Source organism: Eimeria tenella, genomic scaffold (assembly GCF_000499545.2).
Source record: "Eimeria tenella Houghton genomic scaffold, Eth_scaff3, whole genome shotgun sequence".
Lineage (NCBI taxonomy): Eukaryota > Apicomplexa > Conoidasida > Eucoccidiorida > Eimeriidae > Eimeria > Eimeria tenella.
This window is the reverse complement of record NW_013542870.1, coordinates 263102-287768: the sequence shown is the minus strand read 5'-3', so window position 1 is coordinate 287768 and position 24667 is coordinate 263102. Positions and strand designations below refer to the sequence as shown.

General features: G+C 51.1%; 3 protein-coding genes across 3 annotated transcripts; 1 reads left to right on the top strand and 2 right to left on the bottom strand.

The window, feature by feature from the left end:
- Positions 1 to 1002: 1002 nt before the first annotated feature.
- On the bottom strand, positions 1003 to 2330 carry ETH_00019425 (40S ribosomal protein S3a; the record flags this gene model as incomplete). Its single annotated transcript, XM_013375745.1, has 4 exons — positions 1003 to 1112; positions 1221 to 1456; positions 1588 to 1861; positions 2168 to 2330. 4 exons carry the CDS (start codon positions 2328 to 2330, stop codon positions 1003 to 1005), a joined length of 783 nt encoding a protein of 260 aa, XP_013231199.1.
- A 9497-nt stretch (positions 2331 to 11827) lies between these two features.
- Positions 11828 to 19378, top strand: ETH_00019420 (uncharacterized protein; the record flags this gene model as incomplete). Its single annotated transcript, XM_013375744.1, has 11 exons — positions 11828 to 15514; positions 15638 to 15913; positions 16043 to 16233; positions 16483 to 16582; positions 16665 to 16790; positions 16880 to 17710; positions 17814 to 18168; positions 18331 to 18431; positions 18716 to 18873; positions 18994 to 19088; positions 19206 to 19378. 11 exons carry the CDS (start codon positions 11828 to 11830, stop codon positions 19376 to 19378), a joined length of 6093 nt encoding a protein of 2030 aa, XP_013231198.1.
- A 1676-nt stretch (positions 19379 to 21054) lies between these two features.
- On the bottom strand, positions 21055 to 24042 carry ETH_00019415 (lipase domain-containing protein, putative; the record flags this gene model as incomplete). The annotated part of the gene is made up of 1 exon (XM_013375743.1): positions 21055 to 24042. One exon carries the CDS (start codon positions 24040 to 24042, stop codon positions 21055 to 21057), a length of 2988 nt encoding a protein of 995 aa, XP_013231197.1.
- Between the last annotated feature and the right edge of the window lie 625 nt (positions 24043 to 24667).

The following is a 24667-nucleotide window of genomic DNA, read 5'->3' as shown; positions in this document are numbered from 1 at the left end:
ACCAAAAAATGAGCCATTACTTGGGTCAGGCTAGTGCGCCTCCTATGTGACAAAAGGGACGGAGGGGATCACTACGGGTCCGAATAAAGTCAGACTTCTCAAAAAACAGACGACACACTTTGAGCGTCTTCAGTACAAATGCGTAGTCTAGCAAGGCAGACTTCTTCGTCGTCTGTCCCCGTCACCCTAGATGGCAGGGACAGACGATCAAAAACTCCGTGGGTCTAAGCCGTCCCGGGTGCAAGTGGGAAGTAGCTGGCTTTCTGAACCGCAGGGCTAACGTGTTCTCAGTAACTGTTGAACACTTCCGTTACAGAAGCATCCGCGCCTGCGCCACTCGCAACACCAACGCCACCTAACGCGACACGGTGCAGCGAGTTTGCAGCCGGGCCATAGGAGGCCAGTAGCAGCGATGCCACTTGCGAAGCTAAATGGATGACTTGCACACATGTGGCGCCCATCACCACAGCTATACCATTCACTCCCATTGCGCGAAGGGACACACACACAGAACGGCGACAGAACGGAAATGACTCGGTAAGAGGAGCTCAACCATAGGCATCAGCGTCCGCATTATGCATATGCATGTTGCTCAGCGGGACATGATGAATGTTGGTTCTTCCTACTTTCCCCCAGCCACGTTCAAGCAGCTAGCAGTACTGCGAAACACGGCGGGTAGAAAAGCATCTTCGCCAAACTGTTAGATTCAACCAGCACCTAAAGGCTGTGCAGCCCTACTCTCTATTCAACTACTGTGATGCTGGCAATATACTGCCCTGAAAAGCGACGCAACCTTCCGAGGCTATGCCCTATTCTGAGTGAAGTTTGATGCAGCATTCATCACGCGCCGCAACTGCGAAGGTATGATGTGCCACGAACGGCTCAGTCTTCTCGATCTGACCCCAGCACTGCCCGGAGAGCAATGCACCCCCACTGGCAGCCGGGAAAAAAGCCCAGCTGCAGCCAGCACAGGCGCTGGGCGCCGAAGAGAACCATACAGACTTAGGCCTTGACCTCGGCGCTTAGGGTATTCTGTGCGGCAGCCGATTCCGTGGCAACCTTCTTACCCACGTCTTCACTTGTCTCACCATGAAGTTCCATGAGCTTGGTAACTGAACAAACAGCACAACGCACCTCGCTGCCTCGGAAGATCTAGCTTGCGTTTGGGCAAGTGAAAACATCTAATATGCATCCAAAATATCAACGGTGGATAAGCTCACGATCGAACTTCGGCTTCTTGATAACCTTCACTTTGCGTATGAGGACGTTCTGAAGGGGGAAGATACTTCTGCAGGCAGCTTCGATGCTCTTGCCGATCGACTCAGGGATAAACTTTTTAACCAGATCTCGAAGCTGGCATTTGGAAGCCTCAGCAGCCATTATGCTCACCATCTTCTTGCGGATTGCACGGATTTGAGAAGACCTCGCATAGCACGTGCTCTTGATTTGATTGGGTCTGTCAAAACATGCACGGAGTCGCAGCCGGGAAAGCAAAACTAACATTACAAAAGCCCTTGGTAGCATCACGAAGGCCTATGGGAATGCCGTCATGGCGTGTATCGGATGAGTAGCCTTCCTACTACTCACCGGCGTTCGGTGAAGGCAATGCAAAACATGCGGAGTGTGTACCCATCAACTGTTTGAACATCTACGAAAGCTTCGATGAGCGAATGCCATTTGCGTATGAGAGAGCACAGCTTATCCCTCGTAATATTCATGCCGTGGAAGTCTGTCAGGCAGCTTCGTCCCTGGATCTCTTCGCATTGTAGCTTGATCTTCCTGAAGCCTTGATCTTCATCGAGATTAAGGTCTGCAAGGTTCACTTCGTACACGCGTCCGCGAAGAGAATCCACAGCCAACTCTGCAGGCAGGTACACGTCAAGGCATCGAAAAAAAGCATGAAATAACGGAACATATTGCCCTGACGGCGAGACCACCGGAGCGCAGGTGACTTTGGAAAGATCGAAACGGTGCAGCGGCGTCTGATGAGCGCATGAAGACACGGGAGACATGATTGCAAGTATTAGGCAATGTTCACACAAAAGCAGTCCAGCAACTTGACAAAAAGCCTAAACTTGGACACACGGAAGTCTTAGAAAAGCCCTGTTGGCACATGAGTTGTGATCCTAGCTGAGCACCGCGTGGCAACAACTTGTGTGGCCCGTACTGGTCCCAGCAGATTTCGTTACAAGAGTCTTGCCGAAGTTGCGCTGCTGAAAGAGAGAGGGAGCCTTCAGATCATACCACTCCTTCTTGAGGAAAGGGTCCCCAATTTTCTTCTTCCCACCCTTCTTGCCCTTGCTCATGCGCTTGTTCTTGCCGATTGCCATTTTCGCTGAGCTTAAGGCGAACGAATTCAGGGGGACCCGCTAGAAACCCGTTTTAAACAAATATACTTGTTAAGCCATCGCCGTATGTCCTTTCCAGCCCCACAGCACTCGTGGGGTGTCGCACCAGCGCAGCCAATGACGTTGTGCATGCATGCCCCACTGGCTTGGTGCAACCGACTGAAAAACTAGAGGTATATGACTCAACTACAGTGAGCCCGCAAAATTATTACACGCAACTCATAGAATAATCTTGCGTATGATGCTTTTATACAAAGCGTTGGGTCGCTACATAAAAAGCTGGTGTTGTTACAGTCCTACATGGTGCTGAGGGCATGCATCCGTTGGCCAAGCCTTACGCTTATGGTTTCCACATAGTTTAGTTTCATGTTCTTGACCTGGATTAGAGTTCTAGCCATGGCTGATGGTGTGGCGTGTTGCTTTTCCAGTTGAGTACCGAATTACCTCTGAAGTAATCCCTGGCACTCGCAACATGATTTTGTGGGAAGGCAGCATGTGTGCTGCCATAGGTAACGAAAAAATATCCAGGATATTTTCTGTTCGCCGCAGCGTGCTGCTGAGGCTGTTGTGTAGGTGAGGCTACAAGAACACCATGGCACTCAACACAAAAGTGCTTACGAAAGAGCAAGAATTTCGTATTAAGTTATAGGTCCTCCGGGCCCAAACCAGGAATGCTCTAGAGTAATCGGAGCGCTTGGAGGGGGAGGCAGCCTCAGCGAAGTCTGTAAGCCGACAAGCGGGATTCGTTGTCCTCCCAAGAGTCAGCATCAGCCTCCTTGTGCTTTCAGAGCACTGCACACAGCACATTGCGGGTATGAAATATACAGTGGTTCTTCGAGCCTTACAAGCAGGCTGATGATCACAGATAGCGACTGTTTCCCACAGAGATCACCCGATGTAGTGCGCGAGCGAACTCACCGCTGCCACTGCGTATATGCGTTAAGTGCTTCTCTACGAGAAGTGTCCCAACAAATCATGCGAACATTCCTTAAATTAGAGTAATTAATCTTAAGTCATGTTTCTAGTCCTGTTTTCGGCGAAAATGAGACTATGGAAGATCTGCCTGGCTCTGGCCCCTTATGGTGGGTTGGCGTCTCGATAACCCCGTCAACCCTAAAACCCTGTTAGGCGGCTGGTGCTCCTTGCTGGCTGGCGCTCCTATCCCGTTGGTGCTCATGTCCAACTGGCTCTCATAGCTAGTTGACTCTCTCTCTTGCCTAATTGACCTGAATTGATTGTAATATTGCATTATATCGTGTCCTTTCCACGCAGCAGGTCACTGTAGACTCACTAAAGGCTCTCTTGGCGCCTTTCTACTGCCCATGCATTACACCCTCAGCGTTCCTCAACTAGTACTAAATTCCTCTCATTGGGATTAAACACATTCGCTCATTCCTATAACGTATTGTCTGAACAGTGCTGCTCTAGGAAACTGACTCACAATCATTTTGTGAAGTGGTTTTGATTCCTGATGCCTGAACCCTTCCTATACAGAGTGATCAAAGCGGCCCTCTTCCCCTCATAAAAATAGGCATTCAGTTAACCCTTAGGCTACACTACTGCACTTATGCACTTTCCAATGCCAAAAGGCTTTTCAAATTCTAGGACTACTGAGGAAGGCATAGGCACGTCTTAGTTGCACTACAGTTAGGGAGCATGCCCCATACTAGTGAAAACGTCAGGGAAGTATTTCTTCCGTGGAAATGAATAGAGTGCTCCCACTAAAACTTGTTTGAAGTAATTCAGCAGTTTCTACTGTGTAGTGTGTCAGCCACAGGAGCCATGAACCTCGCCTGGGCCGCTGAGGGCTTCTGATCTTAGTGACTGCGCCTGGCAGGTTTGGTACGGATAAGGCGATGAAGCACCGTATTGAAGGAAATATCAAATGAGTGGCCTTAATATGGTGCTGCTTATTCTTAAAAAAACTGTTTTTTAAAGGTACAAAAAGCGGCCAGCGTGAATGGCTGATGGTGTGACCTACCAATAAAAGGAAAAAGCTAGGCGAAAGAGTAGGAAATGCACCCTCAGACGACGCTTATCCGAACTCCTGTACTGGCGGCTTACTGTAGATTCGCACAAACAGTGTCCAAGATGACAGCGGCAGCCACATCCCTTTGCTCTGCCCCTAAACGGTGTAAGAGACGTTGCAGGGAAAAGGATTGGCTGTCTATCAAGGAGCTACTGCGCCACGCGGAGAACAATGTTTCGTCCCTGAAGAGGGCGCTACCATTACATAGACTCAACACAGCACTGACCGTACCACAGAACACTGTTTCGTCCCTGAAGAGGGCACTACCATAACACAGCCTCGACACCGCAATGGCCGTACCGAGTGTAAAACCCCAGCAGACACTCACTTGGAAGAGGATTGGCCAGGGCGTTTTCTGTGTGAGCTGGATGAGCAATGCAGTTGGAACTTGGCAGGAAGACTTCGCTTTTGTCACTAATCTCCCCCCAAAACGATACAGACAACGAAAAGTCGCCATGGAGCACCGTCTGGAGCTATGCAGTCTGGAGAGACGCTACGGTCAGACACAGCTCAGAGAGCTACGTCTCACATATTTGGAACCAAATAGAAGCATAAGGAAGTGGTATCAGATAGATTACCCGTAGGGACACAACCGAAGAGCTCACATGACCACACAGCTCTACAATGGGCAGGCCAGCTACCTACTAGCGCTTGCATATACCGGATGCTACAGGATCCACTCACTGTTCAGAGTCTGATAGAGGTAAAACTCTCACCTAATTAGTTGATAAGTCCGACCCATTTAGTGGATAAGCCTGACCAATTCCCCGAAATGTATATTGGCCATCTTGTTTAACAAGACGGTGATGTTCCAGGCGAACGGAAAATGCTCACGTTTATAAACATAGAGAGATATGCCCTTTAAACAATGCCTAATTTTTGTCTACCATATATTCGATAGATGCTTGGTCTGAGCTAAGTGCTTTTGATCTCGGGGCAAGTTTTCACGAGATCCCCATGACAAAGGAGGACTGGGCGAAAACAGCCTTCCCTTCACCCCTGGAATTCATTGACTGCAAAGTTAGGTTATTCCGCCTCAAGGGAGCTCAGCCTTGTGCACGGACCAGCACCAACACATACTTTTGACCTTTATTAGGAACTGCTGTTGTTGCCTGTCTTGACAGTGTGCTGATCTAGAGCGTCCGCCTCGTTACAAATGCTGAAATTCTGCTATGGTTGTTAAGCAACTTCCTCACGCAAAACTACTGCTACAAGTTCCCCCAAGTGCGAATTCGCTGGACAGATACTTGCTGCTAGCTCCTCGTCTCAGTTGCTGGCTAAGGGCACGGAAGAATGGCAACTCCTCGGCACTATAAGCTACAGTTGCAGCTTCATGTTCGCTGGCTAAGCTGACGCCGCCCAACTTCTATCACTGTCAATAGCAGGCGCGGCCTGTTCCAGTTTACGTTGCTTCGCACGCCAGCTTTGCAGCGCCTTGAGTAGCGGCTGACTGATTACGCGACCCTGTTCGTTCCGGACACCACGATGCCTTCGAGCCGAATGTAGATGCGTCTGGCTGCACGACAAGGGGTAGTTTTCGAACAAAGCACCACCCAATCGGTTTCTTTGGTCAGATAGTGAGCTTTGCTAAGAAAATTGCATTCAATATAATACCAGTATGTAGCCAGAAATTTCTCTCCTTGTCGTTTCACAGGAGTTTCACGCACTGCGAAAGCTACGGGGTACACCTCCTAACAAGTTCTCACTCAATAAGAGCAGTTCAACAATTCGAAACCTCCCCATAGCCGCGCTGCTCGTTGGCTTGACTTTCTTACCAGCTTTCAACAGCTCAACATCAGTTATTTGCAAGGCGCACACAATCAGGAGGGGGAAGCACTGCCTTGCCTGCCCCAATATCCGATTTCGCCTTCAGTAGTTGAGCTCCCCGGGAGTTCCACCACTTCCTGCTCTCGCGACCTTGGTAATCGCCGAGTTGGTTTTTGTTGCTGAGTAGTGCCAAAAATCCTATGACACCCGGAGGCTACTGGTTGGCCATCAAGCGCTTGTATGCATGTGCACGAGGGTGTTCCGCACGTTCACTGCTACTGCTTCGCACTATCCTTACACTGCGGTTCGACAAAATCACGATTTCCCTCCAGCGGCTGCTTTGCACGCGCCCTCTCAAGACGTATTTCTCTCTCCACCAGAACCATAATGTTTTATAGTGCCCAAGCCAGCACAAGCCAGCGCTCCCGACTGAGAACAAGAGTCCGTAATATATGCAAGAATGGACTCCCGCTTAGTCAAAGTCTCTTGCATTCCCAGAAATGCATCCCACTGCGGTGCAGTTAACTAGAGAAGCCATCCAATGCAGGTCACGCAAGACCCCGCTCAGCTTTTGCAGTAAATTGCGCTATCTGCGTCTTTTGTACCGAGGGTACATGGCGGATTTGTGGCCTGCAGTTCATCCCATTGCGTGCTTGTGCACTTCAAGGTCATAAAGATCACGTGACACCGAGGCTGCGAGGGCGGCAAAATACTTTCTTCTCCTCACGCGCAGCTAGTACTACTCCTGGTCACGAGTGCACACCTATACTATGGGGTAGGTTGAACATTGTGCTCTCTGTTGAGCTATTAAAGCTCCCACAGAGAAGGCCGCCCTAGTTTCCAACCTATACTATGGAGTACATGGAGCCTTGTACTCTCTGTTGAGCTATCCAACCTCCCACACAGAAGGCTGCTGAAGTTCTCCAGCCGGTGCTTATTCTCATTGGCCGTTGCAGCCGCGCAAGTCCGGATTACGTCACTAGCCTGCTCTTCATTGCTTTGCACCAGAACCCCATTTTAGCTGTCGTTAACTCTCCAAGCAAGATGGTCCAATTGATTTCTGGAAAGAAGACGCCAACTGCAGTGGACACTGTCGAGCTGCCTACAGATGGCCTATTCGGTGTCAGAGTCTTTCGGCGGTTCTCAATTTTGGTCGAGACCCTCGTTCCTTCTCAGATCTGTGGCAGCAGCTGTGCGGCCGACACAAAGCGTGCCTTTCCAATTGTTTTACATCCTCACAGGGATGGAAAAACTAGGAGCGTCAATCTCACGCTGGAACAAATGCTTCGGAGCTACATTCAGTTTGACTGGCTCTCGAATCCACCGATAATAAGCTGAGTCACTCTTCTACGTGAGGCCATGACTGGCAAGAAACACCTCACGACCATCATTCTCGGCATTTTAGTTGTTTTGGCATCGCCTTCCTCCCATGAACAAGCTGCTTGAGCAACTCTGCGCTCGCAAAGCACGTCCGATACGCGAAGCGGCAGTAAAAAGCATGCGGAGATCAGAAGGCACGCTGCTGAGAATGCTGTAGGAGACAAGGTCTGCCTCAGCAACAACTGTTTAGCAGCTATCAAAGCATGCTCTAAATTTGAGCCTTCTGGGCGCGGCTCGCTTACCATCAGCGAGTGAATCGGCACGGTGGTGTATCATCCGGCATTGCCGTCCACGTTCAGGACATTTTCCGCCTTACTCACCTTCTGCGACACGGCCCTCGCGACCCTAGCCGGGTTGCTGGAGAAGCCGTTGTTGGTTCACTTCTCATGCGTTACGCGGTTGAGGACCTCACTGATTGCCACCAGGTCGACTAAATCTTGGAGCGGCCAGGAACAGGCGACGTCTCCCAGTACCTCGTGAAGTGAGAGGAAGCACCTGAAGAATGCGTTCCTTGGAACTCACTTACAGTATCATCGGCTGCCTGCGATTCTACGAACTTGACAGCTCCGCAAGAGATGCCTTCAAGGGGCACCAACCACCACATCGTCCCCTCATGTTCCCACCATCTCGTAAGCATCTGAGTTCCATTACTCTATTGCTTCGTATGCCGTTCAACTTACATCCTACGTCCACTACTCCACTGTTATTTTCCCTTCACGCTCGGCAAAATATTCATTAAGTCCCTCAAATGGCGTTGATCTGAGATTGCCGTTTCTTCTGCGGCGGTGCAGCGACCGAGCAAGGAAGCTGGGCATGGCACATGACAGTGCAGGAGCACGCTCACATATTCACCCTTACGATGAATATCGAGTTGCACAACCATGCCATGCCTAGAAGGAGAACACAGATTGAGCATTTTAGATATCAGTAATGAATATCTAATATATTGACCCGACATTGGAAACATACATAAAAGCTTACCAAAAAGGCGAATATAAGGATATATTTCTTGTATCTCTATATTCGCCTAAAATTTTGATAAGTCGTTACGTGCATTTTCAAGTTTAATCAATCTATTAGAATTTCATTACTGGCCACGGATAATTAGGCAAGAAAATGCCTAGCAAAACACAAGCTGGTGTTGGTAGGCGCTCAAAAAAGAGAGACAATAGACGGGCAACATACAATAGGAATCTGTAACACCGCAAGTTAGAAAGAACAAATGGTGGGTAATAGTAGGAGACAGGATTGAGGTCTGTATGCAACTGGAATGCAGAAAGTGGCATCAGTTGAAGCAAAAACGGAGCCGCAAAGCAAAAAGACATAGCAGTGGAGAATGATAGAATAAATAGACACGTATGCAAGCAAACGAGCGGCGCGCAAGTAAAGAACGGGAGAATATCAAATGAATCAATGAAAAGAACATGAGGTAATTGCACTGCGAGAAAGAAATAACGGGTCTGCATTGATAGAGTTACTGTAGAGGCTGAATTTAAGCGAGGGAGGATGCCAGAGAGCGACCAGTGGCCCAAGTGAGAAATAGACATTTGACGAATGCATAACTGAACACCTGAGATCACCTACGGCCACTGCCAACATCGCATGATGGGACAGCTACTTGCTGTTGCAGAGCGATTACACTCACACACAAGGACAGAACATTCACGGGGAGAGCGGGAGACGGTGATTGTCATAGGACCGGACAGAACTTGCCAGCAGCTGCTCTGGGGGAGTAAGCACCATTGACTGCTAGGAGCTACGCACAAGAAGATATGCAGCAGCAGCAGACATACAGTTTGAAACGTGCGCTGGCTGCTACTGCAGAGGCAACAGGCACAGCAACGATGACGCAAAAAGCGGGCCCAAAGGCGTGTTGGGAAAATTAGACAGCGAAGGTCAAGGACAAAGGTTAAAACGCCTAGAGTGGAAGTTTTCCAAAAGGAACGGCGGAGTCATGTTGGATAGAGAAAAGCTGTAGTGAGCAGCACTAGAAAGTTGCTCAGGAACGAACTCCAGAGGTTGAAAAAAGGCCGTGCTACACATACTGAAATTAAAAATTGCTACAGTTGAAGAGATCTAGCTACTGCAACAGATCAAGTTCAAGGTGTTCTGCATGGAGGCCAGGATTTGGAGCTCGCAGCGTCAGAAGTACTATCAGAAGCTATAAGCATATCGAGAGATACGGGCAAAGCCTTTCATTCTGAGGAAAGGCTGATAATAAAAACGAAAATACAATATAATTCAAAAGTTCATCCAGTGTCTTTGCCACTTTGAGGCAAGCGTGCATCTATGTAAGCACAGAAGAATCCTATCTGAGAATTTCGCTGGGCCTAGCCTGGTGAATAAGCTTACAGCGTTAAGCTGGTCCATTCTTTCTGCCACTCGGCATGGCACCGGTAAATTTGCATGCTAGAACGTGCTCTTGCTGAACTTCACCCCATTGCCAAAAAAGCCTAATTCTCTGTTGTCAGCGGTAAGGTGGAAACTGAGGACAGCAAAGCTTCACATACTGGAAGGACAGACCATGCCACAAATGTGAGCAGCTTGCTGTGACCCTCGGCATTATCTTTGTACTCAACATCGGAGGATGACCTTCCCTAATTTTCCCTACCTTGCTTGACAGCACTCTTGTTGTAAGCTCTCCCTTCGTGAATCCTACTCTCGCTTAGTGGCATCATCGTGCTTTCCACTTAGCAGTGAGGCATTGCACTGGTTTGCCCAAACAGGCGGATAGGTGGTGCCATGAAAATCGATTAGGAAATCATATTAACAATTCTACAGACATACGGCTATGCGTCGAACGGATCCAAGCTAAATCTGTTTCGATTTCTTGCTTGTCCGTGAAGGGGCGTGCAACACAGAGGAGTATTTCCGGAGAATTACCAATGCAGCAATGCATGAGATTTGGGAATCTGGGCTGCCTCAGACTCTAAATTTTCGAGCACCGTAAACAGAAACTGCTTTACTGAGGGTCCCACTCGGAAGACATGCTCCTGAGAGAAACATTGGCTTTGATCTAGCTCCATATTGCTTATGGCGCTGGGGAATATCATCAAACTCTTTCAGGAGGCGCTCCGAGAGCCAAAACTCTCCACGCGTAGCGGGGGTCGGGTGAGTAATGCATAGTGGGTTTTGAACACATGAGCGTCCACTGAAATCTTCAAGCGGTTTATGATGGGTGTTGAGGATAGCGCGTTCAGCAATTGTTTCTTCAGAGCCTTCCTCATCCCACCTCATCCCACTGATTCCGCCACTACTCTCATGCTCGAAGCCATGTTATATGGATACCCTCCTAGGAGTCACTCTTGTACATTCTATGAGGAACAACTGGCCACTGTGTACGACTTGATTTCATATCCGCCTTTTATAACTGAATACTCACCTAGGGTGGAACGGTATTCAAGCACACAGTGAAGTAGTGTGTGCAGCGTCTCTGTGGTAACCTATAGCTGCCACACTGAGGGGCCTGTTGGTTTTCATGAAAATCCGTTGCAGCTGGCATCTCAATACAGCGCTAGGTATTGCCTCAGGGATACCTTAGTAGCTACCAACACCGAACCTCTCGACAAAAGCTCTCTACGACCGTGTTGCATTTGCTGTCATTATACCTTCCGCAGAGCTGTTGCATATGGCGTAACCCCACATCTATCAGTCGTTAAGCTGACTTGTATGCTTGGTTTCTTTAGGCTGTGCGTAATAAGCTAACGGGGTTAGCCTGCTATATAGCTCCCCCGACAGGCCCTTACAGCCTTTGGCCCCAACATCGATAAGTTATACCCGCAGGGCAGCGCTGCTCTGGTAGTGTCCCTATTTACCTTGAAAATCAATTTGCTGCTCCGGGAAGCACACGACTTTCACTAAGGCTGGCGCTGTAATCCTGAAGTGGTACTGCCTACCACGGGTGAAGCGCCAGATCATCAGTCGATGTCAGCACAGGTGAAATCACACAAAGGAAAGCACAAATATATGAAAGAAATGCTTTCTTTATTAGCATTCACTGTTGCGGACCATTACAGCGAATTGCAGTCCCCTGTCACCACGACTCCCGCCCCTAACCCACCGACCCCAGCAGCCCCAACTGTGTGTTCACCATACACACCAGATTTTGAGCCTAACTCCACCCGAGAAGTATCGAAACCTGGCTCGATTTTCGTATCTGAATTGCCAGGCCCTCTCCTCCTGGCTATCCTGGATGGATTATAGTGTTCGGGACTACATGTCTGATGGCGGCTGTGTCTTCCGTGGTTCAGAGTGGCCCGGTGTACTGCAATTGTCGGCTGCAAGTCATCATCTTTCGTACAGGATGGTGGATTCGCCTTTAAATGAAGAAACACTTGCCGCAACCCAGCCAGCAATATCTCCGTCAACTCTTCCTTCAGAAGGGGCCCTTAGTACGGATGCTTGTGGAGGAGTTCATGCCACGGCAGCAGCCGAGAGAGGCAACTCCAGAGCTTCCCCCAGCTCGGCCCTCAGTTTGCCTTTGTCAGTTTTTGGGGAAATTACCGGTGCTACGGCCGAAGCAGAGGAGAGGGCGGCGGCAGACCTTTACCCTCCCCTGGTTCCCTTTTTGTCCTCCACTTCGATGACTTGTCTGCGGCGGTCCTCGGCTCACAATACAGAGTCGACCTCAACTTTTCGACCGGATGAACACTGTACTCTGGATGAAGTGCGGGACGGACAAAATGACTCGGCAAGAAAGTCCGTCCTCGAAAGCACTAACGAAAATATAGACCCGGCAAAGGATTTGATGGCGCAGAAGCAAACCCAGTTGTCTCTGACGGAAAAAGAATCTTTCTCTGTGAAGTCTCCTAGCGAAGAGCACAGCGTGTCACCTCGTAGCTCAAGCCCTTCGCTAAAGCAGAGTGATTTTGCAGGATCGCGGGAGACAGCTAACTCAGCGTTTGAGAACTTGGCCGTTCCAGAAGCTCGGGGAGTAGCGCGTCACGAGCCCGAACAGGGCCTTGACACAACACACAAAGGGCGTGTGCGGTCCCGGCGCTACAGCACTAGCTCCGACGGCTCTTCCATGTCCGACACGAGGCTAAGAGAGGAGACGCGGCGCAACACAGAGAAAAACGCATCTCCTCTCAGAAGCAGGCACACCCATACGCATCTGCAGCAGAGTTATGTACAATTTCGAAGCCTGGGAAAGAGAAGCAGCGTATCAAGCTTTCAACGGACAGCACCAGCAGCGTCAGCTTCCGCCCCAGTCACCCCAGTGCGTTTTTCCGCGGTGTCTTGGCAGCAGTGTTCGATGCGCTTGGATAGACACACGCCACCAAAACCTCGTGCAGCATTTCCACTGTCACCAGCGTGTACAGAAGCAGTGCCGAGCGCTGTGGCGACACTTGCCGTTGCTACGGCAACACCAACTGCGGATCATCCAACAGCTGGTGTCAGTCCAGTGAAGAGCATCCTCAGGGCGGCGTCAGCCTGCACTAGTGCGCGTAGTATCTCTTCTCGGCGCGTCATTTTCACCCCACTTCCTAAACGTCAAAGTGCATCAGGCGGTGGTGACTGTCAGAAGTCCCCGTGGGCCGATCAGCCCGCTGAGGCGATGGCACGCACTGACAGTGACGCGCCGCCAGCAGTCTTTTTGCCGACAGCATTAGTGCCCACAGAAACAGAGGTAGGTGGAATGCAGCCTGGTTGCAATAGGAGGCATTCAGTTGGGCTTGCCAACTCGTCTGACCAGCCGCGGCAACAGCAACAAGAACATCAGTGTCAGCAGCAGCAGGGCACGCCAGCCTCCATCACTGCCCGGTCTGAAGCCATGCCGCTGGACCCACAAAGCCCCTTTGACAACCTTTGTCGAGTTCGTACATCTCACTATCCAGTGCAAGGTGAAGCATCCGAGTCACAGCTTCAGAACTGTAATTACCCAGCGGAAGACCGGCAGCATCGCCGTCAGACTACCCTAGGAAGCAGGCTAAGCTCGAAGGCAAACTTGGAAGCTCAAGAGGCTGCAGAGGAGCTTGAAACTTCCAATGATGCAGAAGTTTCAGCGGCTGAAACGGAGGATCGAACGGAGTTCGCACAGGAAACTGCGGTTACGGGGGTCGTTACATCCGTTGAACTCTCACTCGAGGTAGCGCGTGAATTAACAATACACACTCCATCACCCTGCACCACGCACCTTTCTGAAGCACAGGCATCGAAAAGTGAAGCGTCACCAGCTAAAAAACGCATAGCATCACCTGGTAGGTCAGCTCCTACGACAACAGAGACTGCAAGAGACGGGGTTTCAGGGAAGGAGACGAATGGGGAACTTGGAAGGCCGAGTCGACAAGCCACGTCAGAAGGAGGAATACCCATAGCAGACACAGTACCAGAGGTTACGAGCGGACGTTCTTCAGCTGAAACTCGTGGTGAAGCTCAAGCTTCTGTCGGAGACGGCGGCACCTTTACCTGCTGCTGTTCTTCGACGCGAGTGCTGGTGGTGAGCAGTGAAGGAGAAACAGAATTACTGCTACATTCCGCCTCCTGCCTTGTGGCACCGGCCATGAGCGAGCCGTTGCATGCAGACCCGACTCCCCAACGAAAGGCCCCTGCTAGGCCCCTGCCTGAAGGAAAGTCGCGAACATCGGGCGGTGTTGCTGTTTCCAATGGCGCTGGTGCTCCTTCCCCTGCTGCTTCGGTGCAAGCCTCAGCAGCGGCAGCGGCAGAAAAGAAGCCCCACCATACTAGGGATGAGGCCATAGACAGCCATAGGGATCCGCCTGCCGCTGCTGCGCATTTTACGCAGCAACACCAGCATGAGCAAGATCCGTTGCATTCAACGAACGATTCCACCAGCAGCCTAGCAGATTCTGGTTCTGAAGTCCGGCAGCAAACTGTCCCCTTCACTTTGGTGGACGCACCCACGTACGGAACAGCGATAGCGCTTCCTCCTGTTGCATGCCTCAAAGCAAGTTTCGAAGAGGGCGAGCCGAACGGAACTGCCCATGCATCTCTTCCCAGTGGTACAGGCACAGAGCAGATACTGGTCCACCAACAACAGCAGCAACGGAGGGGTTCCGGTATTGAAGCAGAGCTTGATTCACCAAGCACCTCTGATATTTCCTCAACTCCCCTGACTCCATTTGCGGGACCTGATCCCCTCAGCGGAGACGCGCCGTTGTCTCCTCGGCTAGCAGTCCCTACCGGAGGAGGCGGGTCCCGCATCGTGAGCACGTCTGCTATGTCTTTCCTCCTTAGTGTCAGGCATCAGCTTGAAGCCGAAGCAGCGGTACAGCAGCGCAGGCAAGAGCAGAAGCAGCAAGGCCCCTTGGAGCAACGGCATACAGAAGATGCAGCATTGCACGATGTGCACGAGAGGGGAGTGCACTTATGTGACGGCGCTACGAACACAGAGGAATCGCCGACGAAGCAACAGGAGCAACAGCAGGGGCGACGACAGCTGGATATCGAAAAGCCACAGCCCCATTTTGACGCAGTCCCCAATGGTTCTTGCAGCTATCAGCAGCAACGGTGCGGGGACTCGGTCAAGTTACAAGAAGCCACTTCAGAATCAAATGGCGGTGCCTTAACTGGAGGGCCTTCCACCAGCAACTGCTGCAGCAATGATCGTGTTTGCGAGGCGTCTCGTTCGCCTTTGGGCTCTCCCAAAGAATCAAGGAGGGAATCGGACGCCAGTGCAGCAGCAGCATCAAGCACAAACAGTCACTGCCACGGCAACAGCAGCGAGATCCGAAAGAGTGTGAGCAACGCGACTGCCGACAAAGCTACCAGCATCAGCGTCAACCCACAGTGGCGCACACAATGGAGAGCGTTGAATGCCTTGACGAACAAACTGTTACAGGGCTTACCGAGAGCCCTTACTGTCATTGCGGAGGGAGATAATGACGTCTCACCTGTGGAACGGACATCAGCAGCAGAAACACCATCTAAGCCAGTTGCACGAGATACGCATGCCAAGCCAGCTGCTGAGGCGCAGCGCGCTTCTCCATGTATATCTTGGGTGGACTTCAGAGAGGAGCGCCTACAAGAAGTGAGTGGAGAGCTGTGGTCTCACGGCTGCTAGACTACTGCTGCAGTAACTGGTCTTCTGATTGTGTTTGTAAGGCTTATGGGTGTCAAGAAACTTCTGAATGCGAATAGGCGTGTGCTGCAGTTACAGCTTAGCGAGAAACAGCATCAAGATATTGCAACACAGGGCAATATGCATGAAAGAGGCGATGAGGCGTCAGAGATCCAAGAGTTTCTAAGCCAGCGACTGATGAAGCGTGGCGCCTCTTTTGCTGCAGCAGAGGCAGAACAGCTGTTAACGCAACGAGCCAAAACACGTAGGGAATGGGAAGAGGTCTATGAAAAGACTCAGGAAGTGCTGCAGCAGCAGCTGCGAGATCATACTGAGCCGCTGTTTCAGCAGACATCACAGGACTTCAAGGTATATCTGCTGTTACTGTTGGTTTTCAGAAGCAGCACTTCACCAGATGCAAGGCCAGAAACCTTGCCATATCGAAGGCAAGCTCTTTGCCAGACACACGCATCTGTTGTGCTTTGGCTGCTGCTGCAGCAATTGGGGGAGGCTTTAGAGGTCGCTTCCAGCCAGACTGAGCGAGCTGCAGAGGCGAAACGACTCCGATTGAGCAAGGAATCCTGGGAGTCGAGCTTCATGTGCGTCGTATGCGTAGTGTCTATCTTCTTCGGCAATCGGATAACGGTGTCGATGGTCTCTGCAAGACATGGCGCAGGAATTTCTTTTGCGTTGAGCGCCATGGATACCTATTTTTCTCCGCGCACTGTTGCTGCACAGCTTTTTAGATTCTGCTTAGAATCAGTACATGCTCATAGTACATGCTCATCGCATGATTCAGCGTCGCTGCTGTTGCAGAGCTATTCTGTTGCAGAACTGTTCACGCGCCTGCTGGTTTGGCAATTGTGCTCCGTTCTAACCATATTGATAATAACACGGTGCAACTTCAATTCACCGTCAGCATGTTTGAGCGTGCGCAGTGCTATGGCGGAAGAACGTCACTTCGCGCTGCAGTCTGCGGCCAAAAATGTTGACGGAACGGCCGCATCTTTGGGCCACTTTTTGGAACAGGAGACCCAGGTGAGTTGATCGCTTTCAGCTTCTCATAAAGCCTCTTCATTTGCTACGATCGCAGGTCTGTTTTATCTTGCCTGTTGCGCAGCTGGCGGAGGAAATAGCGGCGATGGAGGCGGAGATTAGGGGATTCGACGACGCAAGTAGCGATCTGCGGGTGTGCAAGAAGACTACAGTAGTGTTGCTAGCTTCTCTTGGCACATATCTTGACGAGGTATAGCACGTGGTTTCCTGCTGTTGCTGGCTTTTATGGAGACCTCCATTCTGTTTTCCAGCGCCAGTGCACTTTTTTCTGTTTTGCAGCTTCTTGCGGATATCCGCCACAAGGAGAGCATTGTTGAAGCATTTGGACGCCTTAGTGGGGTCCGCATACATCGAGTCAGCACTACAGGGCTAGTCGCCGAGTTAGCCTGGCCTCGGTCCCTTCCCAGTGTGGCTGCGCTCCAGTTGGCTGCCGGAACCTGTGGCACAGATGCAGTGGCGCAGCGCGAATGCAGCAGTAGCCCGTTTCATGGGCCTTGTGCCTCAGCCGATTATCCCGTGGCTTCAACAAGGATCGCTATTTCTTGGGATCGCCAGGCGGCGGAGCCAGCACAGATGCTAAAGCGGTCGCAGCCTGCTCCTCAACTTGCTTCCGTGCCTACAAAAGCTGCAGCCAAAAGAGCTTCGCAAATCCCTGCTGCTGCTACTGATTCGTCGACACCACTAAGGCAACGCGTGCAAATAATGAGGCCGTGTTTTCCTCCAGGAGGCCCTTTCAGCGACTTTGCAGTCTGCACACCACTGCTAGCCCCTCGGCGAGGAAGAGCACAAGACGCCGGTGCAGCGGTCCCAGATGCAGTGTGTCCAGCACCAGGTGCCTCAGCAGCGTGCCAGACTGGTGTTGCGTCGCGGCGACATCAGGCAGACGCAGTGCAAGGCACAGTCAGTGAACCGCGATTCTTACCCATTACCAGCTGCAAGCTGCAATCTCGTTTCCCAGTGTTACGAGCTGCAGCAGCAGCAGCTACGGCCACTGGCGCGGCCAATGGTGATGCTCTACCTCCACATAAAAGGTGGATGTTTACTGTGGACTTGCTGCGTTATTTCCTTCTAGGAGCTGTGCAGCGGTCGCTACAGCAGATGCTGCAGCAGGTGAGCTGTTTTGTTGCTGTGTGGCTAACGCGTGTCAAGACGCTCAATCTTGCCTGCTGTTAAAGAAATTGCGTTAACGCTGTTTCTGTCTTTTATTTGTTAGCAAAGATGCAGAGGTGATGAAGGTGATGAGCATATGGGGGCAGCGACGACACAGGACTCGTTTGGTCTCACTTCAGCAGAATCCTCTGCTGACCGTTTCCGCCATGACACTGATATGAGGGGTTTTAATCGCAGCGATGACATGAGCAACTGGTCATCTGCGGAGACAGGCAGCAGCAGTGCAGCGGGAGCAACTGATAGTCATTCTGAAGTCCTAGGAGCCCCACCCTTCCCGAACTTGTCTGTTGTGAGGGCGCTTCTGCTTCATGCACATGCGGCTGCTGGAAGAGTCGCTCTGCTGCATGACCAGCTGCTCCTTGTTCTTCATTCCTTCACAAGTGTTACATCTGTTAGCTGTACGTTTATTTGGATCGTATTATGGGCAATGCTGTAGGCGCAATTTGCACTGCTTGCGGTTGCACGAATTGGTGGCAGATCATAGCTCCTGCGTCGAGTGCACTTTTTAGAATAGTCTCGAGCCACACCTATTTTTTCTATTTCTTTTGGTCTTTTTCCAGTTGAGGATCAAGGATTGGAGCCTTCACTGCCTCATCTAATCTTCAAGACATTTTTGGCGCCCTCAAACGACGAGCTTCCCGTGCTCCAGCTCAGTCTAACTGTAAGGACCCCATTACCATATTTCTTTATACTTGTCCATCATTCATACAATTATGACTCCTGGCTATAGCACCAGTCTATCTGACGAGGCTGAAGGTGCCCCTATAACAATTTTCTTGTGTTGCGGGAAAATCTGATGAAGCTTGCGAATGATATGTGGTTGTTATCTCTCTTGTCGACACTGCTGTCGCAAGCAGGAGTCTACGATCACATCAGGCGTCGCCATGTCGATATCTGCGAGACCAGCTTGCGATATTGCGGCTTTCTGGCGTATTTTGGTTGCAGATTAACTTAAGTGAAGCGCTTTCTCGCGGTTCTTTATTGCTTGCGGTGGAATCAGTGGACGTGAAATGTCTTTCGGCTGTTGATGACCTTTGCAGCGATGGGCAGAGGGTTTGCAGGGCGTTGCATGGGACAATTCAGTCCCGTCTCAAAGCACTGTGGTGAGGTAGTCTGATTGGCCACCTTTTTAGCCGTGCTTCGTTGAGTATAACGCGACAAAATTGCGGGCGCTCGTTTAGGTATTGGGGCTTCTAAAGATTGCATTGATGTGCTCCCTCTAGGGATCCAGAGCAACAACAGCCATCCGTAGAAGGGTGCATGAAGGCATTCTCCGACCAGGGGCTTGTGGAGTGCCTTTACTCTGCTTGCGACGAAGGTGAGGGGTATTGGTGGCTCTGGCGATTTGCCATCCTTTTTACGCTATTAGTAAGGCTCCATCATCTTACGAGTCGACGGGGCCAAACGGGGTTGTTCTGTGCATCATGCGCTGCAGCTGGTTACACCTGTGCTGTAGAGGACTGGCAGCGAAGTAAGTTTGAAAGCTCGTATACAGGAGACGCAAACGATTCCGTTAAATTTGTTTCTCGGGGAGCCGAAGAGGCTACCGCTTTGGGACGCTGGGCTGCTGTTCTTGAGGGAGCGGAAGTTGTGTCGCTTCTCCATTAAGAAGCACAGCCACTTGCAACAAGACAGGCAAAGCAACGCGTGCTCGTTGGGACACGCAGGCAGCGCGTGAAGGCTCTTTCACCATTGCTTTGCAACTGTTTGCCCGTGCGAACAAAACCCTGCATTAAGTGAAGAGAGCTGTAACAAGAGAATTCAGCTTCAGGCGCACTTAAAGATGTGACGCTGATCTCCTCAGTACGAGCCCACACCTTTCTTCACTTTCGGCGCAAACGTCGGAAGTATTGCCTCGAGTCGAAGAGCGGGAAAGTCCGTGGGACTTACTTAATTTTTTTAAGCAACACGCCTTATGAACTAGTATCCTTTATGTCCTATCATCACAGATATCGTGGATGAGGCTCATTGCAGGCTGCCGTGATTTTTTAGTTGATAGGAAAGATTGCAGATACCCAAAGCGGCACTTCGGTAACGGTGAAGCCACCTGCTGAAACCCAAGCACCTGCTCCTCTAAAGGAAAAATAGGTGTGGCTCGATACTATTCTTAAAAGTGTACTCGACGCAGGAGCTTCATTATTCCGACGCATATTTCCGCGCTTGTTTCTCAGCGAGCTGAGTACCACACTGCAAGACCATATTTGCGGCATTTCACAGTTGTAGCCGTCTAAACCAAAGCCTGTCTACTTGACAGCGAGAGTATCCAGCGGTTACCAGAGAGGCAGCCGCCCCGACGAACTGGCTCGCTTGTAACTTGTTATATTCGTAAAGGAGGGAAATATATAGTTCGTAGCAAGCGGGGAGTGCGTCCTGCTGGGGAATATCAGGGCATCTGTCGACGAACCTTGATATGGCAGTATAGTTTCTCAATTATCCTGCTCTCAAAAGTGACCGCAGAAAAATATTCGATGGGGTCGTTCACCCTGAATCCCTTTGCACCATCAAATCACGAAGAAGCAACTGTTACCAGGTTGCCCTGTCTTCGGATATGAGGATTGCTCCCCAAACAAGAACTCGATGGCGTCTGCGCAGACTTTGGTTTGCCCTCGGAGCCAGGCAATACACGGACTTTCAATTTTCTCGTCGCTGCCAGTGGAACTTAAACTGTAACTTCAGTATCTATTGTGTGTGGAGAGAGAACCAAAGTGGTCTCCACTCTATGCTTGCAGCTGCAGACAGAGGGGCATTACCTCGATAAGAAGCGTGTGCGCCTACAGAGAAACGCAGGCTGGGTTCTCACTAGCGACCAAGCGCTGGGATAGACAAGAGCCGCAACAAATTCCCGCCTCACTATGCCTAATGGCAGTGACACTGTAGAATTCTGGCTACTCTCGCGAGGGAATGCTAAAAAGATGTTGAGTTCCTCGTGGTCCCTATGCCTCCAGGCGTGCCTAGGAGTATATCTACGCCTGAACGACCACCTGACGCAGTGCTGACGCATGGCAAGCGTTTCGCCTTTTACTGTACAGAAACAGCAAGCATCAGTAATTTTTCTCCTCTGTACTCTGTACATCGATGAACGTATCCCCTAGCTATTTGACTGAGTGAACGAATCTCGTGGGGGGGCAGTAGCCGCAAACATACAGCGGCCTAGAGTGGCTTCTGGAGGAATTGAGAAGCGCGTTGATAGCGTAGTTGGACAGAATAGACACAGCGACACATAAAAGGGCCAAAAATACGTGCCACAAGCGCTTAGGTCTCTGTACACTCCAATGCTAGAGTAGCTAAGAAAGAAGGGCAGGGCATGTGTCAGGGGAGAGCGCTGGGTTCCACTGGTTGGAAAATTCCGGCATTTCGCACAATGTACGACGTTCTCCTGGGTTGAATTTTGTGGCAAGCCAGCATGGGTAAGCGCAAATATGATTGTAGCTGACGTACATAGGACTAACTCTGCTGCGTGACGACCCCCCAAGCTCATCAGGTCCAAAAGAAACGAGACCGTAGAAATCGCCGTATCCGTTAGTTATGGCTGGGATTTCTGCCCTGCCACTTGCGCCATTCATCCTGGGGGAGTGATTTGCAAACCGAAGAAAGTTCTTTGGAAGGGTAAGCGGGCCTCTGCTGCCTGGCTTGTCGCAGGCAGGCATTTCCGTGCAGGGCGTTCGAGGTATTGGGTCGTAAGTGAACGCAACATTGCGCCCGTTCACTCGCTTCGCCCAAGCAGCCATGAACGCAGAGTCGCCAGTGCGCGGAGCCCCGAAGATAACTGCGTCTACTTTAGTCGGATAGTTCAAAGCAATGCCGTATGCCATGAGAGCTGCCACTGCTCCACCTAGAGAGTAACCGGTTACCAAGATCCGACTCAGAGGTGCCTCAGGCTTGTCCACGGAGGCAAGGTACACCTGCAGTGCTGGCCAAGCGGCGCTGAAGATGTGAGAAAAACCGGCAGCTGTCCTACCTTCTCCATCCCCTAACCAATTAAAAGCATGTTCCGCCTGGCCATTCAAAATCCACTCAACTTGTGTTTTTGTACCTCGAAATGCAATAAGCACCTCCGTTCCTCTTCGCCCAGCCACTGCTAAGACATTAGTCCTGTTCCCCACGCCTGGGGAAAGAGCCTTTAATATTAGCTCCGTCCTCCAGCCAGGTAGCAGGTCCTGACCCTGCAGGTGCGGCACTCCCTCAGGTAGCTCACGGGTTGAGCTACGGGCCCGGGCTGAAATTTTTTCGCTGCCTACAGGCGTCGGTACACGCGCTAAAGGGTTTGTCGGTGGCACATCAGACCCTTGACCTGCTGTCCCCCCTGAAGACGGTTCAGGAGTCAGATTTTGTAAAGTCCAGAGAGGAGACGTAAACAGTCTTGCTGGTTCCTCTTCTGGCTGTTTTGTAGATTCTGACTCCCCAGAAGACAATGCAGCACGTGTGGTTGGCTTGGTTGTCGGTCCTAAAGTCCACAACGACAGCGCTGGAGTCCCTCTAATACCGGGAAGAGATGCGCTTTCAAAAAGTTGGGGGACTTGTGGTGATTGCTCTTGCTTGTTATCTGTTTCCTGATTACTTTTCCCCTCGTTTTCTTCGTTCTTATCACCTTGTTTTTGCTGCTCTTGAGCTTCTCCCTGCAAGCGTCTTCTGTCTTTATTGGTGCGTGATTGCATAGTATTATTTGTCCCTGCAGGGTTCTGAGACTGCAAGTCTCTGCCGCAGTAGGCGAGGGCCCATATGTCATCTAGTCGAGTAAGTGCTTGCCACAGTAGCTGGTAAGTTGGTCCCTCCAAGCTAATGACATCTTTGGGGGTTTTCTTAGGGATGCCTCGTCTTGCATGTAGGAGGTTTCTAAGAGGCAAAGCAAGCGTCTCAGTACCCCCTGGCGGCAACACCACGGGAGACAAAGGCGGTTTTCCGTGAGCTGTTTCATCACTTATGGCCTGGCAGGGGTCAAACCAGGCTGTGCGGCAAAGAATGCGCTCAGTGAACGCCCCCAGGAGCCAGCAGGAAAGCTTTCGATTAAGAGCAGATGTAGGAAGTGCTGCACACGCCATGTCTCCCAGGTTTACTCGAATGGGAGCCCCTTCGAGAGCCTGCAGTACATTTCCCAAAAATGAGCCCTGCAGCTGTGGCGCAGTCCACTGCAGCTCGTTGGAGTTGACCTGATGCTGAAGCCCCTCTAAGACGCCTTGCTGGACGCGTCGTGGCACGAAGACCGGCTGACGTTGAGAGCCTGCGCCACGCATTAACCGGGATTGAGAGAGCAACTGGGATGCGGTCTGGCCCAAAAGCGAGCGGTGGATGTTTTCTTGGATTCCAGTGCTGTTTTTAGGCCATAGAGTGAAGTTAGCTTGCATTGCTGCATTGCGTGTCCTCAATCCAGAGCCGTTTTCCCAGACAAATTGCGGCAGCATAGGTGTTCGCGACGCTACTTCTACGAGCATCGTCTGCTGATGCCTCTCCCTTGGTGAAGCTTCTCGGGAGAGCAGAAGGGAGTCGGGCTGTAGCAGCCTAGGACTAGAAGGCATCATCTGGTTACCAAAGCGCGTGTTGTTCGTCACCACCCGCAAGCTTTGTTGGCCAAAAGCGACAAGGAGAGGCAATAGCTGGAGCTGCTGGAAACGTCGGGCGACGCCCATCAGGAAGCTCTGGGATGGGAGTTCCTCGGTGCAGTCCCTCACGGTTTCACCGGCCCCAATAACAATCGTAACGGTCATGGGGGAGAAGAGTGAGGCGGATTCATAGTGGCGTGCATCAGGCGGGGCCGGCGCTGGGGCAGAAGCCGCTGGCGGAGAATCAGAGGATTGAGAAGAAACTGAATCTGAAGTCAAAGTCTTATCGGCAGCTTCGACGGAGGATGGAGCACTCGTTTGGCCCTCGTTATCCGCTGTAGAAGGAGGCGCTGTAGGAACGGCCATGCGATCATCTTCTTTTTCAGCATTAGCTGCATGGGAGAGGAGGGGTGGCTGAGCTGGAGTGGCAGGCGTGACAGCTGCAGCTGGTGGGATGGCAAGCTCAATTCCAGCATCATTGAGGGGCTCGTTATGCTCCTGAGGGAATCCGCAAGGCAATAACGCTAACAAGCACAATATTGCTGAGGACAGCCTGCTACGGTGGTACGCCAATGACCTTCGGAGGACCCGGCAGTCGGCAGAGGCGCCAGGCGGCAGCATTCTATGTCGAATAGGGCAGGCCGGTTCATGCATGCGGGTCTCCGACGAACTACAGGTATCCTGGTATTTTTGGATGCCACGCCAGCTGCGGCGTTTGGCTCCGAAGCCAGTCATGAGTAATGTGTTGAAGATGAATGGCTTTGCCTCCTCAGGGCATGTACACGCCGAGTTTTAATGCGTTCCGCTTCCATGAGATTAAATATTGCGAAAAACCAAATATGAAATACATAAGCAATTCGTAGAGGCAGTTTTACTAACAATTCTCACGTTGCGAAATGCGATATGATTAAAACAAATATAGCAGATCACCAGTCCGCTCCACCCACACCGGCACGCGACGACCGGAAGCCAAGACGCTTCACTCACTTCAAAAACAAGTCAGTTTGATCTATGTAATGGCTAATTATCAGCAAATTGGGGGAGTAAAGCTCCTGCACGCTGTCGTTGTTTGCTCTTCGCTGATAGATCGGGGCCCGCAGACAAACATGTTGGGCTCCAGCTGATGTGGTCCAGTGGTTCTGGCCCTTTCCACATCCGACGCCCTGTGCTAGTACTTAAGCGACAAGGCAAATGTCCCATCCCTTCTATATTTCATTTTTGCACTCAGCTTTTGTTGCAGCTCTTCACCTTGCTGCACTATGTAGTCAACAAGGTCCTGAAACCGCAGAGCCCGTGCATTGAATAGCGTAGGCCCGCAGGAAAAATGCTAGTGCAGGAAGGTACCAAGCAGATTTGCTAT